At 44.9% G+C, this 20,697-nt stretch overlaps 2 protein-coding genes across 2 annotated transcripts in view; one reads left to right on the top strand and one right to left on the bottom strand.

Moving 5' to 3' along the window:
* The window catches only part of LOC149462953 (asialoglycoprotein receptor 1-like), a 33,437-nt gene extending 29,927 nt beyond the window's left edge, over positions 1-3,510 (top strand). Inside the window, exon 6 of the mRNA XM_089676111.1 lies at positions 3,061-3,510. Within this exon, the coding sequence (XP_089532237.1) occupies positions 3,061-3,205 (145 nt within the window). The 3' untranslated portion in view covers positions 3,206-3,510. The remainder of the gene's footprint in view (positions 1-3,060) is intronic.
* A 10,960-nt stretch (positions 3,511-14,470) lies between these two features.
* Positions 14,471-20,697, bottom strand: part of LOC149462952 (asialoglycoprotein receptor 2-like) — a 42,533-nt gene continuing 36,306 nt past the window's right edge. Inside the window, exon 8 of the mRNA XM_089676117.1 lies at positions 14,471-16,189. Coding sequence (XP_089532243.1) covers positions 16,042-16,189 — 148 coding nt within the window. The 3' untranslated portion in view covers positions 14,471-16,041. The remainder of the gene's footprint in view (positions 16,190-20,697) is intronic.

Here is a 20,697-nt window from a genome sequence, read left to right as displayed (position 1 = left end):
ATCGGTGATGTAGTTTGGGGCGGAGTTATGAACGGCTTTGTACGTCAGTGTTAGGGCTCGTTCACACTTGGCTGCTTTACCACGCTTGCCAAATGCCCCTATAGCGTTTGGCAAGTATTGGTCTGGCGTTTGCGGAGCGTTTTTTAATGCTCGGCAAACGCTCCACCAACTGCCGCATGCGCGGTTTAGCAGCGATTGCTATGCGTTTGCCGAGCGTTAAAAACGCCCCACAAACACCTATAATGCAGTTTGAATGGTGTCACCGCTCCGCAAATGCCCCGCAACCACGTCGCAACCGCACTGCAAACGCCGGCCGGGCGTTTGCAGAGCGGCACCATAGACTAGAATAGGCGGCTTCAACGCCTCCTGACTCGACCAGAGGCGTCCGTTTTGCAGCGACGCAACGCGATGCAAACGCTCCCGTTAGAAATGCACCATGTGCTGTAATGTGCAGAATAGGCAGAGGCGTTTGGGAAGCGGTAAAAATGCTTCCCAAACGCCTCTCTGCCGCCTGCACACAACGCTAGTGTGAACGTAGCCTTAGTGTTTTGAATTTTATCCATTGGGCAATTGGAAGCCAGTGGAAGGATTGGCAGAGAGGGGTGGAGGACACTGAGTGGAGGTCAGTGGAGGGATTGGCAGAGAGGGATGGAGGACACTGAGTGGAGGTCAGTGGAGGGATTGGCAGAGAGGGGTGGAGGACACTGAGTGGAGGTCAGTGGAGGGATTGGCAGAGAGGGGTGGAGGACACTGAGTGGAGGTCAGTGGAGGGATTGGCAGAGAGGGGTGGAGGACACTGAGTGGAGGTCAGTGGAGGGATTGGCAGAGAGGGGTGGAGGACACTGAATGGAGGCCAGTGGAGGGATTGGCAGAGAGGGGTGGAGGACACTGAGTGGAGGCCAGTGGAGGGATTGGCAGAGAGGGGTGTAGGGCACACTGAATGGAGGCCAGTGGTGGGATTGGCAGAGAGGGGTGGAGGACACTGAATGGAGGCCAGTGGAGGGATTGGCAGAGAGGGGTGGAGGATATTGAGTGGAGGCCAGTGGAGGAATTGGCAGAGAGGGGTGGAGGACACTGAATAGAAGGCTGTGGAGGGATTGGCAGAGAGGGGTGGCAGATACAGAACGGTTAGTAAGGTGGATGAGTCTGGCAGCAGCATTCATGATAGACTGAAGAGGGGATAGCCTGCGATGAGGTTGGCCAATGAGGAGGGAGTTACAATAGTCAAGGTGAGATATAACAAGGGAGTGAATAAGTTGCTTAGTGGTTTCCGGGGTTAGGAACGGGCGTATCTTGGAGATGTTGCGGAGGTGGAGTCTACACGAGTTTCTCAGCGATTGGATCTGGGGCTGAAAGGACAGATGGCAGTCTAGGATTACCCCTAGTACCCTGGCATGAGGGGAGGGACTGATGATAGTGTTGTTGATCTTGATGGAGAAGTCGGGGGAGGGGGCACGGACTGGGGGGAATACTAAGAGCTCAGTTTTGGAAAGATTGAGTTTGAGGAAGTGGAGTGACCTCCATGCCGATATGTCACTTAGTAGGCTTGTGATACGAGTAGAGACAGAAGGGGTGAGGTGAGGAGGAGACTGAAGGGGTGAGGTGAGGAGGAGACTGAAGGGGTGAGGTGAGGAGGAGACTGAAAGGGTGAGGTGAGGAGGAGACAGAAGGGGTGAGGTGAGGAGGAGACTGAAGGGGTGAGGTGAGGAGGAGACTGAAGGGGTGAGGTGAGGAGGAGACTGAAGGGGTGAGGTGAGGAGGAGACTGAAAGGGTGAGGTGAGGAGGAGACAGAAGGGGTGAGGTGAGGAGGAGACTGAAGGGGTGAGGTGAGGAGGAGACTGAAAGGGTGAGGTGAGGAGGAGACAGAAGGGGTGAGGTGAGGAGGAGACTGAAGGGGTGAGGTGAGGAGGAGACAGAAGGGGTGAGGTGAGGAGGAGACAGAAGGGGTGAGGTGAGGAGGAGACAGAAGGGGTGAGGTGAGGAGGAGACAGAAGGGGTGAGGTGAGGAGGAGACTGAAAGGGTGAGGTGAGGAGGAGACTAAAGGGGCGAGGTGAGGAGGAGACTGAAGGGGCGAGGTGAGGAGGAGACTGAAGGGGTGAGGTGAGGAGGAGACAGAAGGGGCGAGGTGAGGAGGAGACAGAAGGGGCGAGGTGAGGAGGAGACAGAAGGGGTGAGGTGAGGAGGAGACAGAAGGGGTGAGGTGAGGAGGAGACTGAAGGGGTGAGGTGAGGAGGAGACTGAAGGGGTGAGGTGAGGAGGAGACTGAAGGGGTGAGGTGAGGAGGAGACTGAAGGGGTGAGGTGAGGGGTAGAAAGATAGATTTGTGTGTCCTCAGATGCTGCACTTAGAGGCGCCCCCTTGTGCTTGTTCTTACTGCTTAATGCAAGTTAAGGCATGATGGCCACCACATGTAAGCACAGTAATCTGCAATACGTTCTAGGTTTGTTCTTGGGTTTATCTGTTCTGGATAACACGTTCCAGGTGTGATATTCACTTGAAAACTAATGTTAAAATGGTTCTAAATTTAAAACTTTTTTTTAACTTTAAATGCACTCTCTGCATTAAAGTAAAAAAAAAAAAAATTTACACTTGTTGTGCCCCTCCCCCCCCCCCCCCCCAAACACTTACTTCTCTTGACTCAATGCTGTGCCCAGTTGCATCTCTTCTCTCCCCTCTTCCTCTTCTCAATGGAGACTCAAGCAGCAACGGGAGCCATTGGCTCCTGCTGTCATTGGTCAGATCATGTGAGGAGGGAGTGGGGACGGGAGGGATAGGGGGGACTGAGCTGGGCTGAGTGTGTCTGTGGACACACAAAGCCTGGGTCGGCAGCATGTGCACAGCTTGCTATGGGGGCCCACGCAGAAGTAGAAGAGAGGACAGTGCTGTCGGGACTGAAAAAGAGCAGGTAAGGGAAGGTCCTGTGCAATACCATTGCACAGAGCAGTTGAGGATACCCTCTAAGTTTAGCCTTTACAATCCCTTGGATGTTTCATTTTATGTCTCAGTTCTGCTCAGTGTCTGTCTTGGCCTGATCAGTATTGCCTCTCCTGTCCTTCAGGTTCTGGAAGCCAGGTCAGCCTGATAATTGGAAGGGTCATGGTCTCGGAGGAGGGGAAGACTGCGCTGAGATGGGGAATGGATATTGGAATGACGATCGCTGTTCTCAGAGCTACAAGTACATCTGTGAGAAGAAGATATTCTGATATGGACTGATGAACAGCAGAGGACACCTGATATCTCTGTCTCTCTTTTCTCCTTCTCCATCATTGTCATGTTTCACATGACTGTCATATGTCTTTAAGTGTTCTCTGTATTTTCTCTCTGCTCCTCCCTTTCCTCTGGTTTAGGTAATGCTGTACAGATAGCCCAACCCCTTTTCCCAGAAATGCATAGCAGCTTCTAGCCTCATGTCATGAAGCATGTCACATTATGATCTTTTGACCTATCAGATGTTCATTGTTGTAAGATTCTCTCAGTTTATGGAATAAACTTCACAAGATCTACAAGATATCATCCGACTGAGTCACTGACTGTGGTATCCAACTGAGATTGGAGTTATCGTTATCTCATCACAACTGTATATTACAGAGATCACACTTTCAATGCTTAGATTGGAGAGACAGAACAATCGCACTACAGCCATATAGAAATTACTACTGCAAGAGTAATCCTGGAGGATGTGCTGGGGCTTGTAGTTCCTCTAGATTGGGAGGATATCAGAGCGGCCATACTCATCTTGCAGTTTTAACTCATGGATGAAATGAAGAGTTATCCAACTTGTTATCAACTAAGAAGGCCAATCTTCCTTCTCAGCTCCTCTGCCCCCTCCATTCCCTTTCTCATACCCCGATTCCCTCACACCCCTACATGATTACCAATACCCATTCCAATCTCCCATACCCACCCCGGCAACACTCTTCACACCCCTCCCCCTTTCATTCATTACCAACTTACCACATACCCCCCCCCCCCATCCTTATCATTGTCATTTATAGTTCTGGGTTCTACCGCCCCCTCTATGAGAACTCACTATAGTAGCCCCCACTCCATCCCATAACCTCATAAAACTGATAACTATACTCTTGCCTCTCAGACCCCCCCCCCCTCGCTTTCTCATACCCTCATCCTCAGCTGGGCGTACCCGGGGGCCGCGACCTGGTCCCAGCTTGCTGCAAGTCCATCCCCACCATCAGGGGCTCTGGTGAAGAAGCAGGCTGGGGCTTAGACTCCATGCCCTGGGGAACCCCAAGTTGACTATCTACAAGGCCTCACTACCACAGGAGCTGAAAGTGGAGGCAGACAAATGTTTGTGTTGCCAAGGGCAGTACAAAACCTAAAATACACCAATGGCTTAACGGTTAAAGCATTTCAAGTGGCAGTCAGCACTCTCCTCGACATCCGTGTTTATCAGACCGGAACTGAAGTTTTCTTTAACCCCTCGCCTACCGGGCACTTATACCCCCTTCTTTACCAGGCCAATTTTCAGCTTTCAGCGCTGCCGCACTTTGATTGACAATTGCGCGGTCATGCAACATTGTACCCATATGAAATTTTGATCATTGTTTTCTCACAAATAGAGCTTTCTTTTGGTGGTATTTAATCGCCACTGGGCGCTTTACTTTTTGCGCTATAAACAAAAAAAGTGCAAAAAATTTGAAAAAAAAAAAAGTTTCTTTGTTTCTATTATAAAATTTTGCAAACAGGTAATTTTTCTCCTTCACTGATGTGCGTTGATGAGGCAGCACTGATGGGCACTGATAGGCGGCACTGATGGGCACTGATAGGCAGCACTAAAGGGCACTGATAGGCAGTACTAATGAGGTGGCACGGATAGGCGGCACTGATAGGCAGCACTAATGAGGTGTCACGGATAGGCGGCACTGATATGCAGCACTGATAGGTGGCACTGATAGCTGACACTGATGATGGGTACTGATAGACGGCACTGACTGGCATCACTGCTGGGCACTGACTGGCAGCACTGACTGGCACAACCGCTGGGCACTGACTGGTGGCACTGACTGGCAGCACTGCTGGGCTGCACTGGTGGGTGGCACTGGTGGGCAGCACTGGTGGGTGGGCACAGGTGGGCACAGGTGGGTGGGCACAGGTGGGTGGCACTGCTGGGCACAGGTAGGTGGCACTTCTGGGCACAGGTGTGTGACACTGCAGAGTGGCACAGGTGGGTGCATTGCTGGGCACAGGTGGGTGATCTGCTGGGCACAGGTGGGCGGAGCTAGTGGGTGCACTGCTGGGCACAGGTGGGCGGAACTTGTGGGTGGCACTGCTGGGAACCGATCATCAGGGCACTGATCATCAGTGCCCTAATGATCGGTGCCGATCTTCGCTCTGACAACTGCCGGTTCTCGGCAGTACTTTCCTCACGATCTGACAGCGTGAGGAAAGTGCAGCCGAGAACCGGCAATTGCATTTCCCTGTGATCAGCGTGTCATTGGACACCGCTGATCACGTGGTAAAAGGCCGCTGTGATTGGCCTTTTACCACATCACGTGATCAGCTGTGTCCGTAGGACACAGCGATCACGGAGATCGCCGGGTGCGTGCCCCCTGGGGCGCGCAGGAGAGTGCGTTCTGGGAGGACGTCATATGACGTCCACCCAGAACTGGCCGGCCGCAGTGCAGCCATCATTTGGCTATCTGCGGTCGGCAACTAGTTGGAAGCTTGACGAAGCTTTACATATGGCTTCCTGTACACCCTGCCTGGATGAAAATGGCAGCTTGTGTGGCCAAGGTCTAAGGGGTCTTCTTTGGTTAAGAAGAATCCCTGGTGTAGAAGTTCATGTCCACCATGGAAGACCTTCTCAAAGAGCTAATACTTTATTCCATAAATAATCGGTCGCTCCTCCAAATGAGGCTTTATCATTTCTACATATTTTCTGCTCATTCTGCGAGGAAATGTCTTTATGTTGTCTTCTGTGTCTTCCCCAGATAAGAGTATCACCGAGGAGCAGCAGTCCCGTCCGATGGGACAATGGTGTTTCCTTCCACTACTTACAGCTCTAGAAGTTTTGGGTGTAAATATCTGCATTTTGCAGATATGTGATAATGTTGCCGTACAGGAAGAGGGTGGGGCGGAAGACACGGGTTTCAGTTCCTTCATCAATGATGGTTATTATGTAGGTTAACCACATACATGCTCAGTTCCTGCGGCCATGGAGGTTATGATGTAGGTGAACACTTGAGTCCCCGGGACATTTTCTAAAATCTCCTTGAGTTCACAGATGTCTCAGTTCCACACATTATGCCTTTTAGTAATTGCAGTCTACCCTGAACTATCATAATTAGAGATGAGCGAATTTTTCAAAAATTCGATTCGCCTGATTCGCCAAATTTTCCGAAAAAATTTGATTCGATTTGAATTTATTCGCCGCAAATTTTACTTATAAAAAGGGTTTCTAGGCTTCAGAGAGCCTTTATATTAGTGCAGAACACTGTACCTTTAATTTAAATGCCCTTGGAGTCTGCTGGGGAAGAGAAATAATACTGTCAGTCAGTATGACATGCAGATGAGTGCCGTCCATCTTAGAATCACCGCACACTTCACTCATTTGGGCAGTCACGGGGCCAAAGAAGGAGAAGGAGAAGAAGAAGAAGAAGACGAAGAAGAATGAAAAGAATGAAAAGAAGAAGAAGAAGAAGAAGAATGAAAAGAATGAAAAGAATGAGAAGAAGAAGAATGAAAAGAATGAAAAGAAGAAGAAGAATGAAAAGAATGAAAAGAAGAATGAAAAGAATGAAAAGAAGAATGAAAATAAGAAGAAGAATGAAAAGAAGAATGAAAAGAATGAAAAGAAGAATGAAAAGAAGAAGAAGAATGAAAAGAAGAATGAAAAGAATGAAAAGAAGAATGAAAAGAAGAAGAAGAATGAAAAGAAGAATGAAAAGAATGAAAAGAAGAATGAAAAGAATGAAAAGAAGAATGAAAATAAGAAGAAGAATGAAAAGAAGAATGAAAAGAATGAAAAGAAAAATGAAAATAAGAAGAAGAATGAAAAGAAGAATGAAAAGAATGAAAAGAAAAATGAAAAGAATGAAAAGAAGAATGAAAAGAAGAATGAAAAGAATGAAAAGAAGAATGAAAAGAAGAAGAAGAATGAAAAGAAGAATGAAAAGAATGAAAAGAAGAATGAAAATAAGAAGAAGAATGAAAAGAAGAATGAAAATAAGAAGAAGAATGAAAAGAAGAATGAAAAGAATGAAAAGAAGAATGAAAATAATGAAAAGAAGAATGAAAAGAATGACAAGAAGAATGAAAAGAAGAATGAAAATAAGAAGAAGAATGAAAAGAAGAATGAAAAGAATGAAAAGAAAAATGAAAATAAGAAGAAGAATGAAAAGAAGAATGAAAAGAATGAAAAGAAAAATGAAAAGAATGAAAAGAAGAATGAAAATAAGAAGAAGAATGAAAAGAAGAATGAAAAGAATGAAAAGAAGAATGAAAAGAAGAAGAAGAATGAAAAGAAGAATGAAAAGAATGAAAAGAAGAATGAAAATAAGAAGAAGAATGAAAAGAAGAATGAAAAGAATGAAAAGAAGAATGAAATAATGACAAGAAGAATGAAAAGAAGAATGAAAATAAGAAGAAGAATGAAAAGAAGAATGAAAAGAATAATGAAAATAAGAAGAAGAAGAATGAAAAGAAGAATAATTCCAGTAAAGCAAAAAGTGTATGTGCAGAGTTCCTCTATTTCTGACAGTTCTCTGACAGTTCTTTCACATTTACAGCGGTTGAAACATTGTATCTATTTGTTTCCTAATAAAAACATCTGTATCCTAAATGGAAACAAATACATACAATGTTTCAACCGCTGTAAATGTGAAAGAACTGTCAGACAGCTGTCAGAAATAGCGGAGCTCTCTGCAGGGACATTTTTGCCGGCTTTTGAAGGGATGAAAACGGCCGATCAGGAAAAATTTGATTCGACCATCCGAAGTCGGCAAAAATTCGGATTCGCCGCGAATTTAATTTTTCCTGAAATTCGAAACGAATTCCACTTCGCCTGATTCGATTCGCTCATCTCTAATCATAATCTACACTAACGTATTGTCCTATTTCAGGACAAATAGGCACCTTTTTTTATAACAACTTTTTTTTTTTCTTCTGTTTACTTTTACTAATTTGCTTAACCACTTGACCTCCTGAGGATTTACCCCCCTTAATGACCACGCCTCTTTTTGCTACTCGGCGCTGCACTAATTCAACTGATAATTGCGCGGTCATGCAATGCTGCACCCAAACAAAATTTACGTCCTTTTTTTCACACAAATAGAGCTTTCTTTCGGTGGTATTTGATCGCCTGTGCGCTTTTTATTTTTCACGCTATAAACAAAAAAAGCCCAAAAATTTTGAAGAAAAACAATATTTTTTATTTTCAGCTATAAAAAATATATAGTAAACTCAAAGTTGGTTATAAATTTAGGCCAAAATGTATTCTGCTCCATGTTTTTGGTAAAAAAAAATCCCAATAAATGTATATTGATTGCTTTGTGTGACAGTTATAGAGTCTACAAACTATGGTATAGATACTGCAATTTACGCCATTTTTTTGCTATACAGTGCTGCGCTAGTTTAACGGACAATTGCGCGGTCATGCAATATGGTACATAAATGAAATTTACATCCTTTTTTTCCCCACAAATTGAGCTTTCTTTCAGTGGTATTTGATCGCCTGTGCATTTTTTATTTTTTGCGCTATAAAAAAAAAAGCCTGACAATTTTGAGGGAAAAAAACAATATTTTGGACTTTTTGCTATAAAACATGTCCAGTAAAAAAAAATGCAAAAATCAAATTTAGTCATAAATTTCTGCCAAAATGCATTCTGCGACGTGTCTTTGCTAAAAAAAAAAACCAATACGTGTAAATTAATTGGTTTACGTGAATTTTATAGTGTTTACAAATGGCGGAAAAGATACTGGGATTTTTAGGGGTTTTTTTATACTAATAATGGCGGCGATCAGCTAATTATGGCGGCGATCAGTGACTTATGGCAGCAACCAGCGACTTATGGCGGGACTGCGGCGGACATTCTGACATTGGGGGTACTGACTTGGGGTCACTGACATCCCCAAAAACACTAATACAGTGATCAGTGCAAAAAAAAAAAAACACTGACACTGTACTAATGGCACTGGGGAGGAAGGGGTTAACTTTATTTAGCAGGGAAGGGTTATAGGAGTGAGGGGAGTGTTTTACTAAGGGGCGGGGTCTGTACTGGGCGGGACAAGGCTGATCGAGAAAGAGAAACTGTTCTTTCTCGATCAGCTCATCCTCAAACTGACATGGAAGTGACAGACAACACAGCTACTGCAGCTGTGCTCTCTGTCACTGTTTGCCGCCGATCACCGGGACATAGCCGCTAAGGAGCGGCTGTGACCCGGCGACTGACATCTGCGGTGGTGATCCGCGGGACAGATAGGGCGGCGGCGCGCCTCGCGCGCGCCCCCTATTTGTTTACAAAACACACGTTTTAAAACATGGTTTTGCCCACGAGTGTCGCCCTGCCTCCGTGTATGTACAGTGGCTGGGCGGCATGTAGTTAACATATAGGGAGAGATTTGCAAAAACTGGCGCAGCTGCCCACATGGAAGAAAAATCTATTTTCAATATATTTTAAAAATATCCTTCCCTAATATTCTGACATATATTTAAAATAGAAATAGAGTGACCAGATATGATTATTGCACCACATCCCTTAAAATTGCAAATATTCAACAGAGAAGATGGGACTTTCAGGGTGCATAGGCATGAATACCACACAGTAAAAGTTATATAATTTTTATTTCGTATTTTGGTAAAAAACACAATAAAGGAAAAAATACAGAAACATAAAAACAATTCAAATCTAAGAATACCAACTGAGATTCAAACTTGGTTAGGTAAATGTAGTTACTCCCTACATGTTTCGTCCTCACAGGCTTCTTCAGGGGAGATTTTGTGAGGAAATTTCTACCGCCAAGGCAGTCTAAAGGTATATCAAAGGAAAATTGTTCAATTACCAAACAACTTTAATATATCTAATATAAGATATTTAATCAAATATATATACATATATATGGGAGTCAATGGCTCACCCTGAATGTGAAAGCTCACGGAGGTAGGAGAAAATGACCTAAAAAAAATCTTAATTGGCCTACATGTCCAAAACAGTTGTAGAGGATATAATGGGCATCAGATATCATCTAGGCACAATGGGATAGACAAAAAAAAGATTCATTAAATTTAACGGAAGATATGAAGAGATCATAATTCAATAGGTTGAGGTAAACTTTGGACAATTTTACCTGTTAAATGCTTTAGAAGGATATATAGGTGTAACCTAACAAAGATCTATTTGACCTATACGTCCACAACCATAAGGGAGGAAACAATGGACATCAAACATCCATCCAGACAAAATAGGATAGACAAAAATCACAAACTAATTTCATTTCAAAAAAGAAATCAAGAGATGTTAATTAATACATTTTTAAAAATAACTTTGTTAGGTTATACTATATATCCTTGTAAAGCATTTCACAGGTAAAATTGCCCAAAGTTTACCTCAACCTATTGAATTATGATCTCTTCATATCTTCCTTTAAATTTAATGAATCTTTTTTTGTCTATCCCATTGTGCCTAGATATCTGATGCCCATTATATCCTCTACAACTGTTTTGGACATGTAGGCCAATTGAGATCTTTTTTAGGTCATTTTCTCCTAGCTCTGTGAGCTTTCACATCCAGGGTGAGCCATTGAGTCCCATAAATATATATATATATATATCTCAATATAAAGGTGCAGCGCTAAACACTAAATACGCAGCATAAATCTCATCAATATTATAAGGAAATGAGAAGATGCAGTCTCTTTAAAATTGTGCAACATGAGAAAATCAATAGCATGTGCTCAGTATATAGGTATAGATTTTCAGCAATACCAGATCAATCAAGAAAATAAACCAATATAAAATATACAAATAAATAAATGTGCATAAATGATGTCACCAATAGGTGAATAAAGTGCAAAAAAGTCCCAGATGTATTGCCCACGTGAGGATCCTGTATGATCCCGATATTCATGCGTGGAGGGTTAATTCCAGTGGCAGGTGGTCAATGTAAATGAAATGCGCACTCACCAGAAGTGCGTGTAAACACGCATTTGAGATATAACCTATCTCAATAGGTATCATTTAGGTCATACGCCTCCTAGATCAGGTCAGGTCAGGATACTCAGTCACATCTGCATGCAGTACTCAGGGGTCCTTGATGCGTATCACCTTAGGGGCTCACCCTTAGTGCGGCCTCTGCGAATGTCGCTCACAAATAGGGACCTGCTCGCGCCCACACTCTGAGCAGCATGGGAACCTCATATGGAAGCAGCCATGTTAATGACCTCAGCCACCGGGACGCCGACGTACGTAACCTCCCAAGTCCAGAAGTTACTTCTTTTTATATATATATATATATATATATATATATATATATATATTTGATCAAATAACTTTTATTGGATATATTAAAGTTTTTTGGTAATTGAACAATTTCCTTTGATATACCTTTAGACTGCCTTGGCGGTAGAAATTTCTTCAAAAAATCTCCCCTGGAGAAGCCCGTGAGGACGAAACATGTAGGGAGTAACTACATTTACCTAACCAAGTTTGAATCTCAGTTGGTATTCTTCGAACTGAAATTGTTTTTATGTTTCTGTATTTTTTCCTTTCTTGTGTTTTTTACAAAAATACAAAATAAAAATTATATAACTTTTAATGTGTGGTACTTATGTCTATGCACCCTGCAAGTCCCATCTTCTCTACTGAATATATTTGAAATACTACAATTTTGGCCGTAGTCAACATATTTCAAAATATATTAACAAAATATATATATATATATACTGTATGTTGAAATGCATTTTTTATATATTACAAAGTATATGAAAAATATTTTTTAAACAATGTATATTTTTAAATATATTCTTCAGAAAAAATGTAAATGCATTCCAAAAATCTAGATTGAATGTATTTTTAAAGGCATACAGTATATTTGAAAATGTGTTTTTAAAAATATTTTTCATACATTTTGGAATATATAAAAAATGCATTCCTGCAGCCATTGAGAAATACTGTGTGAGCTGTGATTGGTCACAGCTTGTCACATGGTACAAGGCTGTTGGGAATGGCCCTGTACCATGTGATCTCTGTGATCATTCACAGATTTCACTAGTAGTAAGCAATGATGTCAGAAGTGAAATCCCCCAAATGGCCCAGATCAGAAGTCTCCACCCCCCGGATCAGAAGTTTTCCTCTCCCGGAATGTTGGGCCTTGGTACAGACACACAAGGTGACACACACAGGGGACAATGGCAATAAAAGGTTAATTTCCCACATCTGTGGCTTTTTAAATTGCAATTATTGTTTATGTATAAATAGTTAATGTGTTTGTTAACTGTCATGTGGATGCACTGAGCAGGCTAGATGCTGAGCCATGGGGAGCAGGAAAGAACTGTTAAAAGGCCTGCGTAACAAGGTAATGGAGCCATCTTATTCTGTGTGCTTAAGAATGAAGTTGGTGTGTTCATCTGCTTTGAGTAAGACAAGTCCAGCACTGGCCCCCTACATGGACTGTATTTAAAGTGCTGCAGAAGAAAGTTAGTGTCCTCAACTTGTTCATAGTTCTTTTTTGGAGCATCTCACTTATCCCCATCCCTATCCCCCAAAATAAAAACACCAAAAACAAATTTCTCTGGTCTGTTTACTGAGCCACAGAGTGACTTTGTTCATGTACCTGGCTGCAGGGCGATACTCCCGGAAAAAACCTCAGGAACCCTTTTCAACTGCTGGCCCCTAAGGCTGCATTCGCACTTGAGAGTTTTGTAGCCTGTAGCTCCAAAAACTCTGATACTTAACCACTTGAGGATTCACCCCCCTTGGTGACCAGGCCGTTTTTTTGCGTTGTGGCGCTGCATTACTTTAACCGCTTAAAGACCGCCCTATAGCAGATATACCGCTACAAGGCGGCACCTATGTGCAAAATCACGTATATATGTGATTTTGCATTTCCAGGTTGGGGGAAATCCTACCTGCAATATCCTACCTCCAGTAACTAACAGCAGCTGCTCCTTCTGACAGGAGTGATGCTGCAGTCACTTTTGTCAGTAAGGATGGGAGGAGCAGCAGAATCTGCAGCATGACCTGGCTGCAGGGAGATACTCCAGGAAAATACCTCAGGGACCCTTTCCAACTGCTGACCCCTAAGGCTGCATTTGCAATTGAGCATTTTGTAGCTTGTAGCTCCAAAAACACTGATACTTAACCACTTGCCCTCCTGAGGATTTGCCCCCCTTGGTGACCAGGACATTTTTTTGCATTACGGCGTTGCGTTACTTTAACCGCTTAAAGACCGCCCTGTAGCAGATATACTGCTACAGGGCGGCACCTGTGCGCAAATCACGTATACATGTGATTTTGCATTTCTGGGTAGGGGGAAATCCTACCTCCAGTATCCTATCTCCAGTAGCTATCAGCCACTGCTCCTTCTGACAGGAGTGATGCTGCAGTCACTTCTGTGAGTAAGGATGGGAGGAGCAGCAGAATCTGCAGCATGACCCCTTCAACACAGTGCCCATTCTGCCCCCCATTTGTCTCAGCCTTGGTCGAGGGTGTGTGTTTTTGAAGCTGCTGGGATGTTGTTGGTGTCTGACTAGGACAAAGTGTCTAAGGGTGAGAGACTGAGTGCTGGAGATATTTAACCCCTTCTGGTCACCTCAGCATCATGTGTGTACAATGTATCATTGACAGCACTGATAATATATGTACCATTTCCATAAATGGTTAGCACTTCCACCTGGCAGTACTGGAGTCGCTGGTTCGAATCCCAACCACAGCACCACCTGCCTGGAGTTTGCATGTTCTCCTTGTGACTGTGTGGGTTTTCTTCTGGTACTCGTTTCCTCCCACACTCCAAAGACATGCTGGTAGGTTAATTGGCTCCTGTGTAAATTGTCCCTAGTATGTGTATGTATGAATGTGATTTAGGGACCTTAGATTGTACGCTCCTCGGGGGCGGGGACTGATGTGAATGTACAATGTATATGTAAAGCGCTGCGTAAATTGATGGGGCTATACAAGTACCTAAAATAAATAAATAAATAAATAATATTGTTACATGTAGAGTGGAGTAGAAACAAATCATGGCTGCCCTGAGCCATGTACAAGAGAGGCACGGTTCACCCCATTCAGTGTTCTTCATTTTGTGCCACCAATCACAGACCAACAGCAACCCTGCACTTCTTTTTGCTGCATTCTAATTGGCTATCCCAGTTGCTCATGGGGTTGTCACATTTGTCTGACGGCTAGGTCCACCAATCACGGATCTGTAAGTGGGAGGAATTTTATCAACTGCTATGCTATCAAGAAAACAGAATTGCAATGGTCTTCAGAGACGTATTCAAAGAAGCACAACATCATGTTTGAAGATTTGCTACTTTGTAATTCTTTATTTCCCACCCAGTATAAACCATAACACAGGGCGGGTCCATGTGACATCATTCCCAGTTTGCATTCACTTTGTGTAGAAAACGTAGAATGATACAAACGTCTCCATAGGTTGGTATATAAAGGTAGCGGTACAGAGGAGCGGTGAGCAGCATAGCGGCTGTATTCTCCATCATTCTGCAGGCTGGTCTAGAGAGGAGAGCCGGGATGGGACTTAGGCCGGGATTAGAGCGTGGTCATCAGATATTTGAGGTTATGGCATGGAGTGGGGGCTACTATGATAAGTTCTCATGGAAGGGGTGGTGGAACCCAGTGCTAGGAGGGGTGTGAAGGTTATGGCGGGGGGTATAAAAATGTGGCAATAATGTGGAAGGTGAGGGGCTTGGGGGTATGAGAAAGGGGTGGATCTGAGAGAGAAGAGTATAGTTATCAGCTTAATGAGGTTACGGGATGGAGTGGGGGGCTATTATGGCAAGTTCTCATGGAAGGGGTGGTGGAAACCATTGCTAGGAGGGGTAAGAAGGGTATGGCATGGGGGTAGAAAGATGTAGAAATAATTTTGTGGGAGCGAGGGGCTCTGGGGTATGAGAAGGGTGGGGGTGGATCTGAGAGGGAGGAGTATAGTTATCAGATGTAAGAGGTTATGGGATGGAGTGGGGCCTACTATGAAGAGTTTTCATGGAAGGGTGGTGGAAACGATTGCTAGGAGGGGTGTGAAGGTTATGGCACGGGGGTAGAAAGATGTAGAAATAATTTGGAGGGTGAGGGGCTCTGGGGTATGAGGGGGGGGGGGTGGATCTGAGAGGGAGGAGTATAGTTATCAGATGTAAGAGGTTATGGGATGGAGTGGGGCCTACTATGAAGAGTTTTCATGGAAGGGTGGTGGAAACGATTGCTAGGAGGGGTGTGAAGGTTATGGCACGGGGGTAGAAAGATGTAGAAATAATTTGGAGGGTGAGGGGCTCTGGGGTATGAGGGGGGGGGGTGGATCTGAGAGGGAGGAGTATAGTTATCAGATGTAAGAGGTTATGGGATGGAGTGGGGCCTACCATGGAGAGTTTTCATGGAAGGGGTGGTAGAAACCATTGCTAGGAGGGGTGTGAAGGTTATAGCACGGGGGTAGAAAGATGCAGAAATAATTTGGAGGGTGAGGGGCTCTGGGGTATGAGAGAGGGGGTGGATCTGAGAGGGAGGAGTATAGTTATCAGATGTAAGAGGTTATGGGATGGAGTTGGGCCTACTATGGCGAGTTTTCATGGAAGGGTGGTGGAAACCATTGCTAGTAGGGGTATGAAGGTTATGGCATGGCATGGGGTATAAAGATGTAGCAATAATTTGGAGGGCGAGGGGCTCTGGGGTATGAGAGGGGGGGAAGGGGGGGCTGGATCTGAGGAAGAAGAGTATAGTTATCAGATTTATGAGTATAGACACTCTCCTCCCAATTATTTTATATAGATTTGTAGATTCTATACGGCTGTAGTATGGTGGAGGAGAAGAAAAGGGAGACAGAGATATCCGGAGTCCTCTGAAGTCCATCAGTCCACATCAGAACATCTTCTTCTCACAGACAAACTGGTTGCTCATGGAACAGTGATTATCGTTCCAATCCAGTCCTTTCCCCATCTCAGCGCAGTCTTCCCCTTCGCCAAGATCATGATCTGACCAATCATCAGGCTGATCTTCCTGCCAGAACCTGAAGGACAGGAGAGACAACAATGATAGAACCAAGGCAGACACTGCGCAGGATTGGGACCTAAACTGCAACATCAACGTGACTGGAAAGGATAAACGTCTTTTTTATTCTAATTAAAATACAAAAGAGGTTTACACTTACCTGCTCTATATGATACTATTGTACAGAACGGTCACTTACCTAACCTTTCCCTTCCCCCAAATGGTGCTGTCCACTCTTCCTATTCTGTGTGTGCCCCCATAGCAAGCCACGTGGCCCCATAGCAGGCCGTTTCTACAGGCAGCAGAGGGGCCCCCTCACACCACTGCCGCCTTTGCCCGACTCTTGGGTGTTACTAGGGCATTTGATTTATAGATTGTGACTCCAGAGGCTGGTTATGTGGTGTTAGACGGTACTTGTGGTCATGTTATATTTATGGTGTATATACATTCCACAGTGTTTTCCTGGATACTATATATACACTATATTGCAAAACATATTGTCCCCGCCCCCCGTATATACCCTATATTGCCCCCAGTATTGGGCCGCCTGCCTTTCCACACACATGACCTTTAATGACCTCCCAGTCTTAGTCCGTAGGGTTCAATATTGAGTTGCCCCCGCCCTTTCCACACACATGACCTTTAATGGCCCCCCAGTCTTAGTCCGTAGGGTTCAATATTGAGTTGGCCCCGCCCTTTCCACACACATGACCTGTAATGTCCTCCCAGTCTTAGTCCGTAGGGTTCAGTATTGAGTTGGCCCCGCCCTTTCCACACACATGACCTTTAATGGCCCCCCAGTCTTAGCCCGTAGGGTCCAAAATTGAGTTGGCCCCGCCCTTTCCACGCACATGACCTTTAATGGCCCCCCAGTCTTAGTCCTTAGGGTTCAATATTGAGTTGGCCCCGCCCTTTCCACGCACATGACCTTTAATGGCCCCCCAGTCTTAGTCCGTAGGGTTCAATATTGAGTTGGCCCCGCCCTTTCCACGCACATGACCTTTAATGGCCCCCCAGTCTTAGTCCATAGGGTTCAATATTGAGTTGGCCCCGCCCTTTTCACACACATGACCTTTAATGGCCCCCCAGTCTTAGTCCGTAGGGTTCAATATTGAGTTGGCCCCGCCCTTTCCAGCTATAACAGCTTCAACTCTTCTGGGAAGGCCGTCCACAAGGTTTAGGAGGGTGTCTATGGGAAGGTTGGACCATTCTTCCAGAAGCACATTTGTCAGGTCAGGCACTGATGTCGGGGGAGGAGGCCTGGCTCGCAGTCTCCGCTCTAATTCATCCCAAAGGTGTTCTATGGGGTTGAGGTCAGGACTCTGTGCAGGACAGTCAAGTTCCTCCACCCCAAACTGGCTCCTCCATGTCTTTATGGACCTTGCTTTGTGCACTGGTGCGCAGTCATGTTGGAACAGGAAGGGGTCATACCCAAACTCCTCCCACAAAGTTGGGAGCATGAAATTGTCCAAAATGTCACCTTAAGAGTTCCCTTCACTGGAACTAGGGGGCCAAGCCCAACCCCTGAAAAACAACCCCACACCATATACCCCCCTCCACTAAACTTTACACTTGGCACAATGCAGTCAAGCAAGTACCGTTCTCCTGGCAACCGCCAAACCCAGACACGTCCATCGGATTGCCAGTCAGAGAAGCGTGATTGGTCACTCCAGAGAACACGCCTCCCCTGCTCTAGAGTCCAGTGGCATCGTGCTTTACACCACGGCATCCGACGCTTTGCATTGCACTTGGTGATGGAAGGCTTGGATGCAGCTGCTCGGCCATGGAAACCCATTCCATGAAGCTCTCTACGCACTGTTGTTGGGCTCATCTGAAGGCCACACCAAGTTTGGAGGTCTTTAGCTATTGACTCTGCAGACAGTTGGTGACTTCTGCGCACTGTGCGCTTCAGCATGCGCTGACCCCGCCCTGTCATGTGACGTGGCCTACCACTTGGTGGCTCAGTTGCTGTTGTTCCCAGTTGCTTCCACTTTGTTACACTCCCTTTGTTATAAACAAGTGTCAATGGATGTTCATCAGTTTACATCCATTTGTTGTCCGTTTTCATCCATTTACATCTGTTTTTTGTCTGTTCTGGAGGTTTTTTTTTAACGGATGAAGAATAGGGCTTTCTTCTGTTCAAAAAAACGGATGTTAAGGGATTTTCAGTTTATATCCGTTTTTTGTCAGTTTACATATATTTTTCATTCATTTTTTGTCCCTTTACATCTGTTTTTGTCCGTTTACATCCATTTTTTTTGTCCATTTCAGGGTTTTTACGTAAGAAAAATAGGGGTTTCTTCCATTCAAAAAAAATGGATGTTAACGGATTTTCAGCATTTTACATCAGTTTTTTGTCAGTTTTTCATCAATTTACATCCATTTTTTTAATCTGTTAACAGAGTTTTTGTCCATTTACATCTGGTTTTAGTCTGTTCCGAGATTTTTTATGAAAAGAAAATAGGGTTTTCTTCTGTTAGATGAAAAACCGGATATAAACTGATGAAAATCCGTTAACATCTGTTTTGTTTTGTTTTTTTCGTTAGTTTAAATCCATTTTTCATCCCGGTTCATCCACTTTTCATCCTTTCTCATCCGTTTACATCCAGTTTTTTGTCACACATTACAGGTTTTGTATGGAAGAAATATAAGGTTTTCTTCCTTTCAAAAAAACGGATTTTCATCAGTTTACATCAGTTTTTTCATCTGTTTTTCATTTGTTTACATCCGTTTACATAAATGTTGCATCCATTTACATCTATTTTACATCCGTTTACATCCGATTCCATTCACCTTTTGTCCGTTTTCATCCGTTTACATAATTTACATCTGTTTTTGTCTGTGACAGAAGAAATTTTTTTTGTTCCAAAAAATGGATGTTAATGGATTTTCATTAGTTTACTTCTGTTTTTAACCCATTTACATCCTTATTTATCCATTTTTTTGTCCGTTTACATCTGTTTTGGTCATTTACATCCGTTTTTGTCCGTTCCAGGTTAGGGGTTTCTTCCATTCAAAAAAACAGGTGTTAACGAATACGGACATTAATGGATGTAAACAGATGACCATTCGTTTTCATCCACTAGTCCATGAAATTCATGGGTGTCCATTTTTCATCTGTAAACGGACATATAGAACGCCTGTGTGAAAGAGGTCTAAGCAGTGGTGTACTTAGGTCTTGGGCTGCCATATGCAACACAGAAATCAAACGCCCTCCCTTCCCCGACAGAGAGCCTGACACCAACCAACACCAGACCCCCTCCCCATGGAGAGAGGCTGACACCAACCAACACCAGACCCCCTCCCCATGGAGAGCCTGACACTGACCAACACCAGACCCCCTCCCCATGGAGAGAGCCTGACATTGGCCAACACCAGACCCCCCCCCCCCAAGACAGCCTGACAGTGAACAACAACACCCCTACCCCATCCCTACCCCCATCCGAGAGAGCCCTGGAAATGAGAGTCGGACTCTGCATACACCATCAAGCAGCCCCTCTCAGATCCCACCTGGTCCCCTTGCCGCATATATTATTATTATACAGTATTTATAAAGCGCCGATAGTTCACTCAGCGCTGTACATTACAAAGGGGGACAGAACATGTGACAGAACAATAACAATACAATGCAAAACATGAGGGGATCGAGGGCCCTGTTCCTTGGAGCTTACAATCTAGGAGGGAGGGGGTGGTGGCACAGGAGGAGATAACTGTGGGGGATGGAGTGGTAGGAAAAGTGGAGGAGGTCGGCAAGTTAGCAGGGGGTGGGGTAGGCTTCCTTGAAGAGGTGGGTTTTCAGGGTGCGCCTAAAGGAGAGGAGAGTAGGTGATAATCTGATGGGTTGAGGCAGGGAGTTCCAGAGGATGGGTGTCACCCTGGAGAAGTCCTGGAGGCGGGCATGGGAGGAGGAGACCAGGGAACTAGAGAGAAGGAGGTCTTGTGAGGAGCGGAGTGTGCGTGTTGGGTGGTACTTGGATATTAGGTCGGTGATGTAGTTCGGGGCAGTATGGTGGACAGCTTTGTACGTCAGTGTTAGGATTTTGAATTTGATCCGTTGTGCAATCGGATGCCAGTGGAGGGATTGGCAGAGGGGGGTGGAGGACACTGAGTGGAGGCCAGTGGAGGGATTGGCAGAGGGGGGTGGAGGACACTGAGTGGAGGCCAGTGGAGGGATTGGCAGAGGGGGGTGGCGGAGACAGAGCGGTTGGAAAGGTGAATGAGTCTGGCAGCCGTATTCAGGATGGACTGAAGCGGGGATAGCCAGCGGCGAGGCAGGCCAGTGAGGAGGGAGTTGCAGTAGTCGAGTCGTGATATGATGAGGGAGTGGATGAGCTGTTTAGTGGTTTCTGGGGTTAGGAACGTGCGGATTTTGGCGATGTTGCGGAGGTGGAGTCTGCATGTTGCGGAGGTGGAGTCTGCATGTTGCGGAGGTGGAGTCTGCATGAGTTTGTTAAAGATTGGACTTGGGGCTGGAAGGATAGGTTGGAGTCCAGAATGACACCAAGTATTCTGGCCTGCAGGGCGGGT

This window comes from Staurois parvus, unplaced genomic scaffold (assembly GCF_062004578.1).
Source record: "Staurois parvus isolate SC_StPar_1 unplaced genomic scaffold, SC_StPar_1.0 ptg000164l, whole genome shotgun sequence".
In the NCBI taxonomy this organism is placed as follows: domain Eukaryota; kingdom Metazoa; phylum Chordata; class Amphibia; order Anura; family Ranidae; genus Staurois; species Staurois parvus.
The sequence above is the reverse complement of the archived record's forward strand: the minus strand, read 5'-3'. Positions and strand labels throughout refer to the sequence as shown.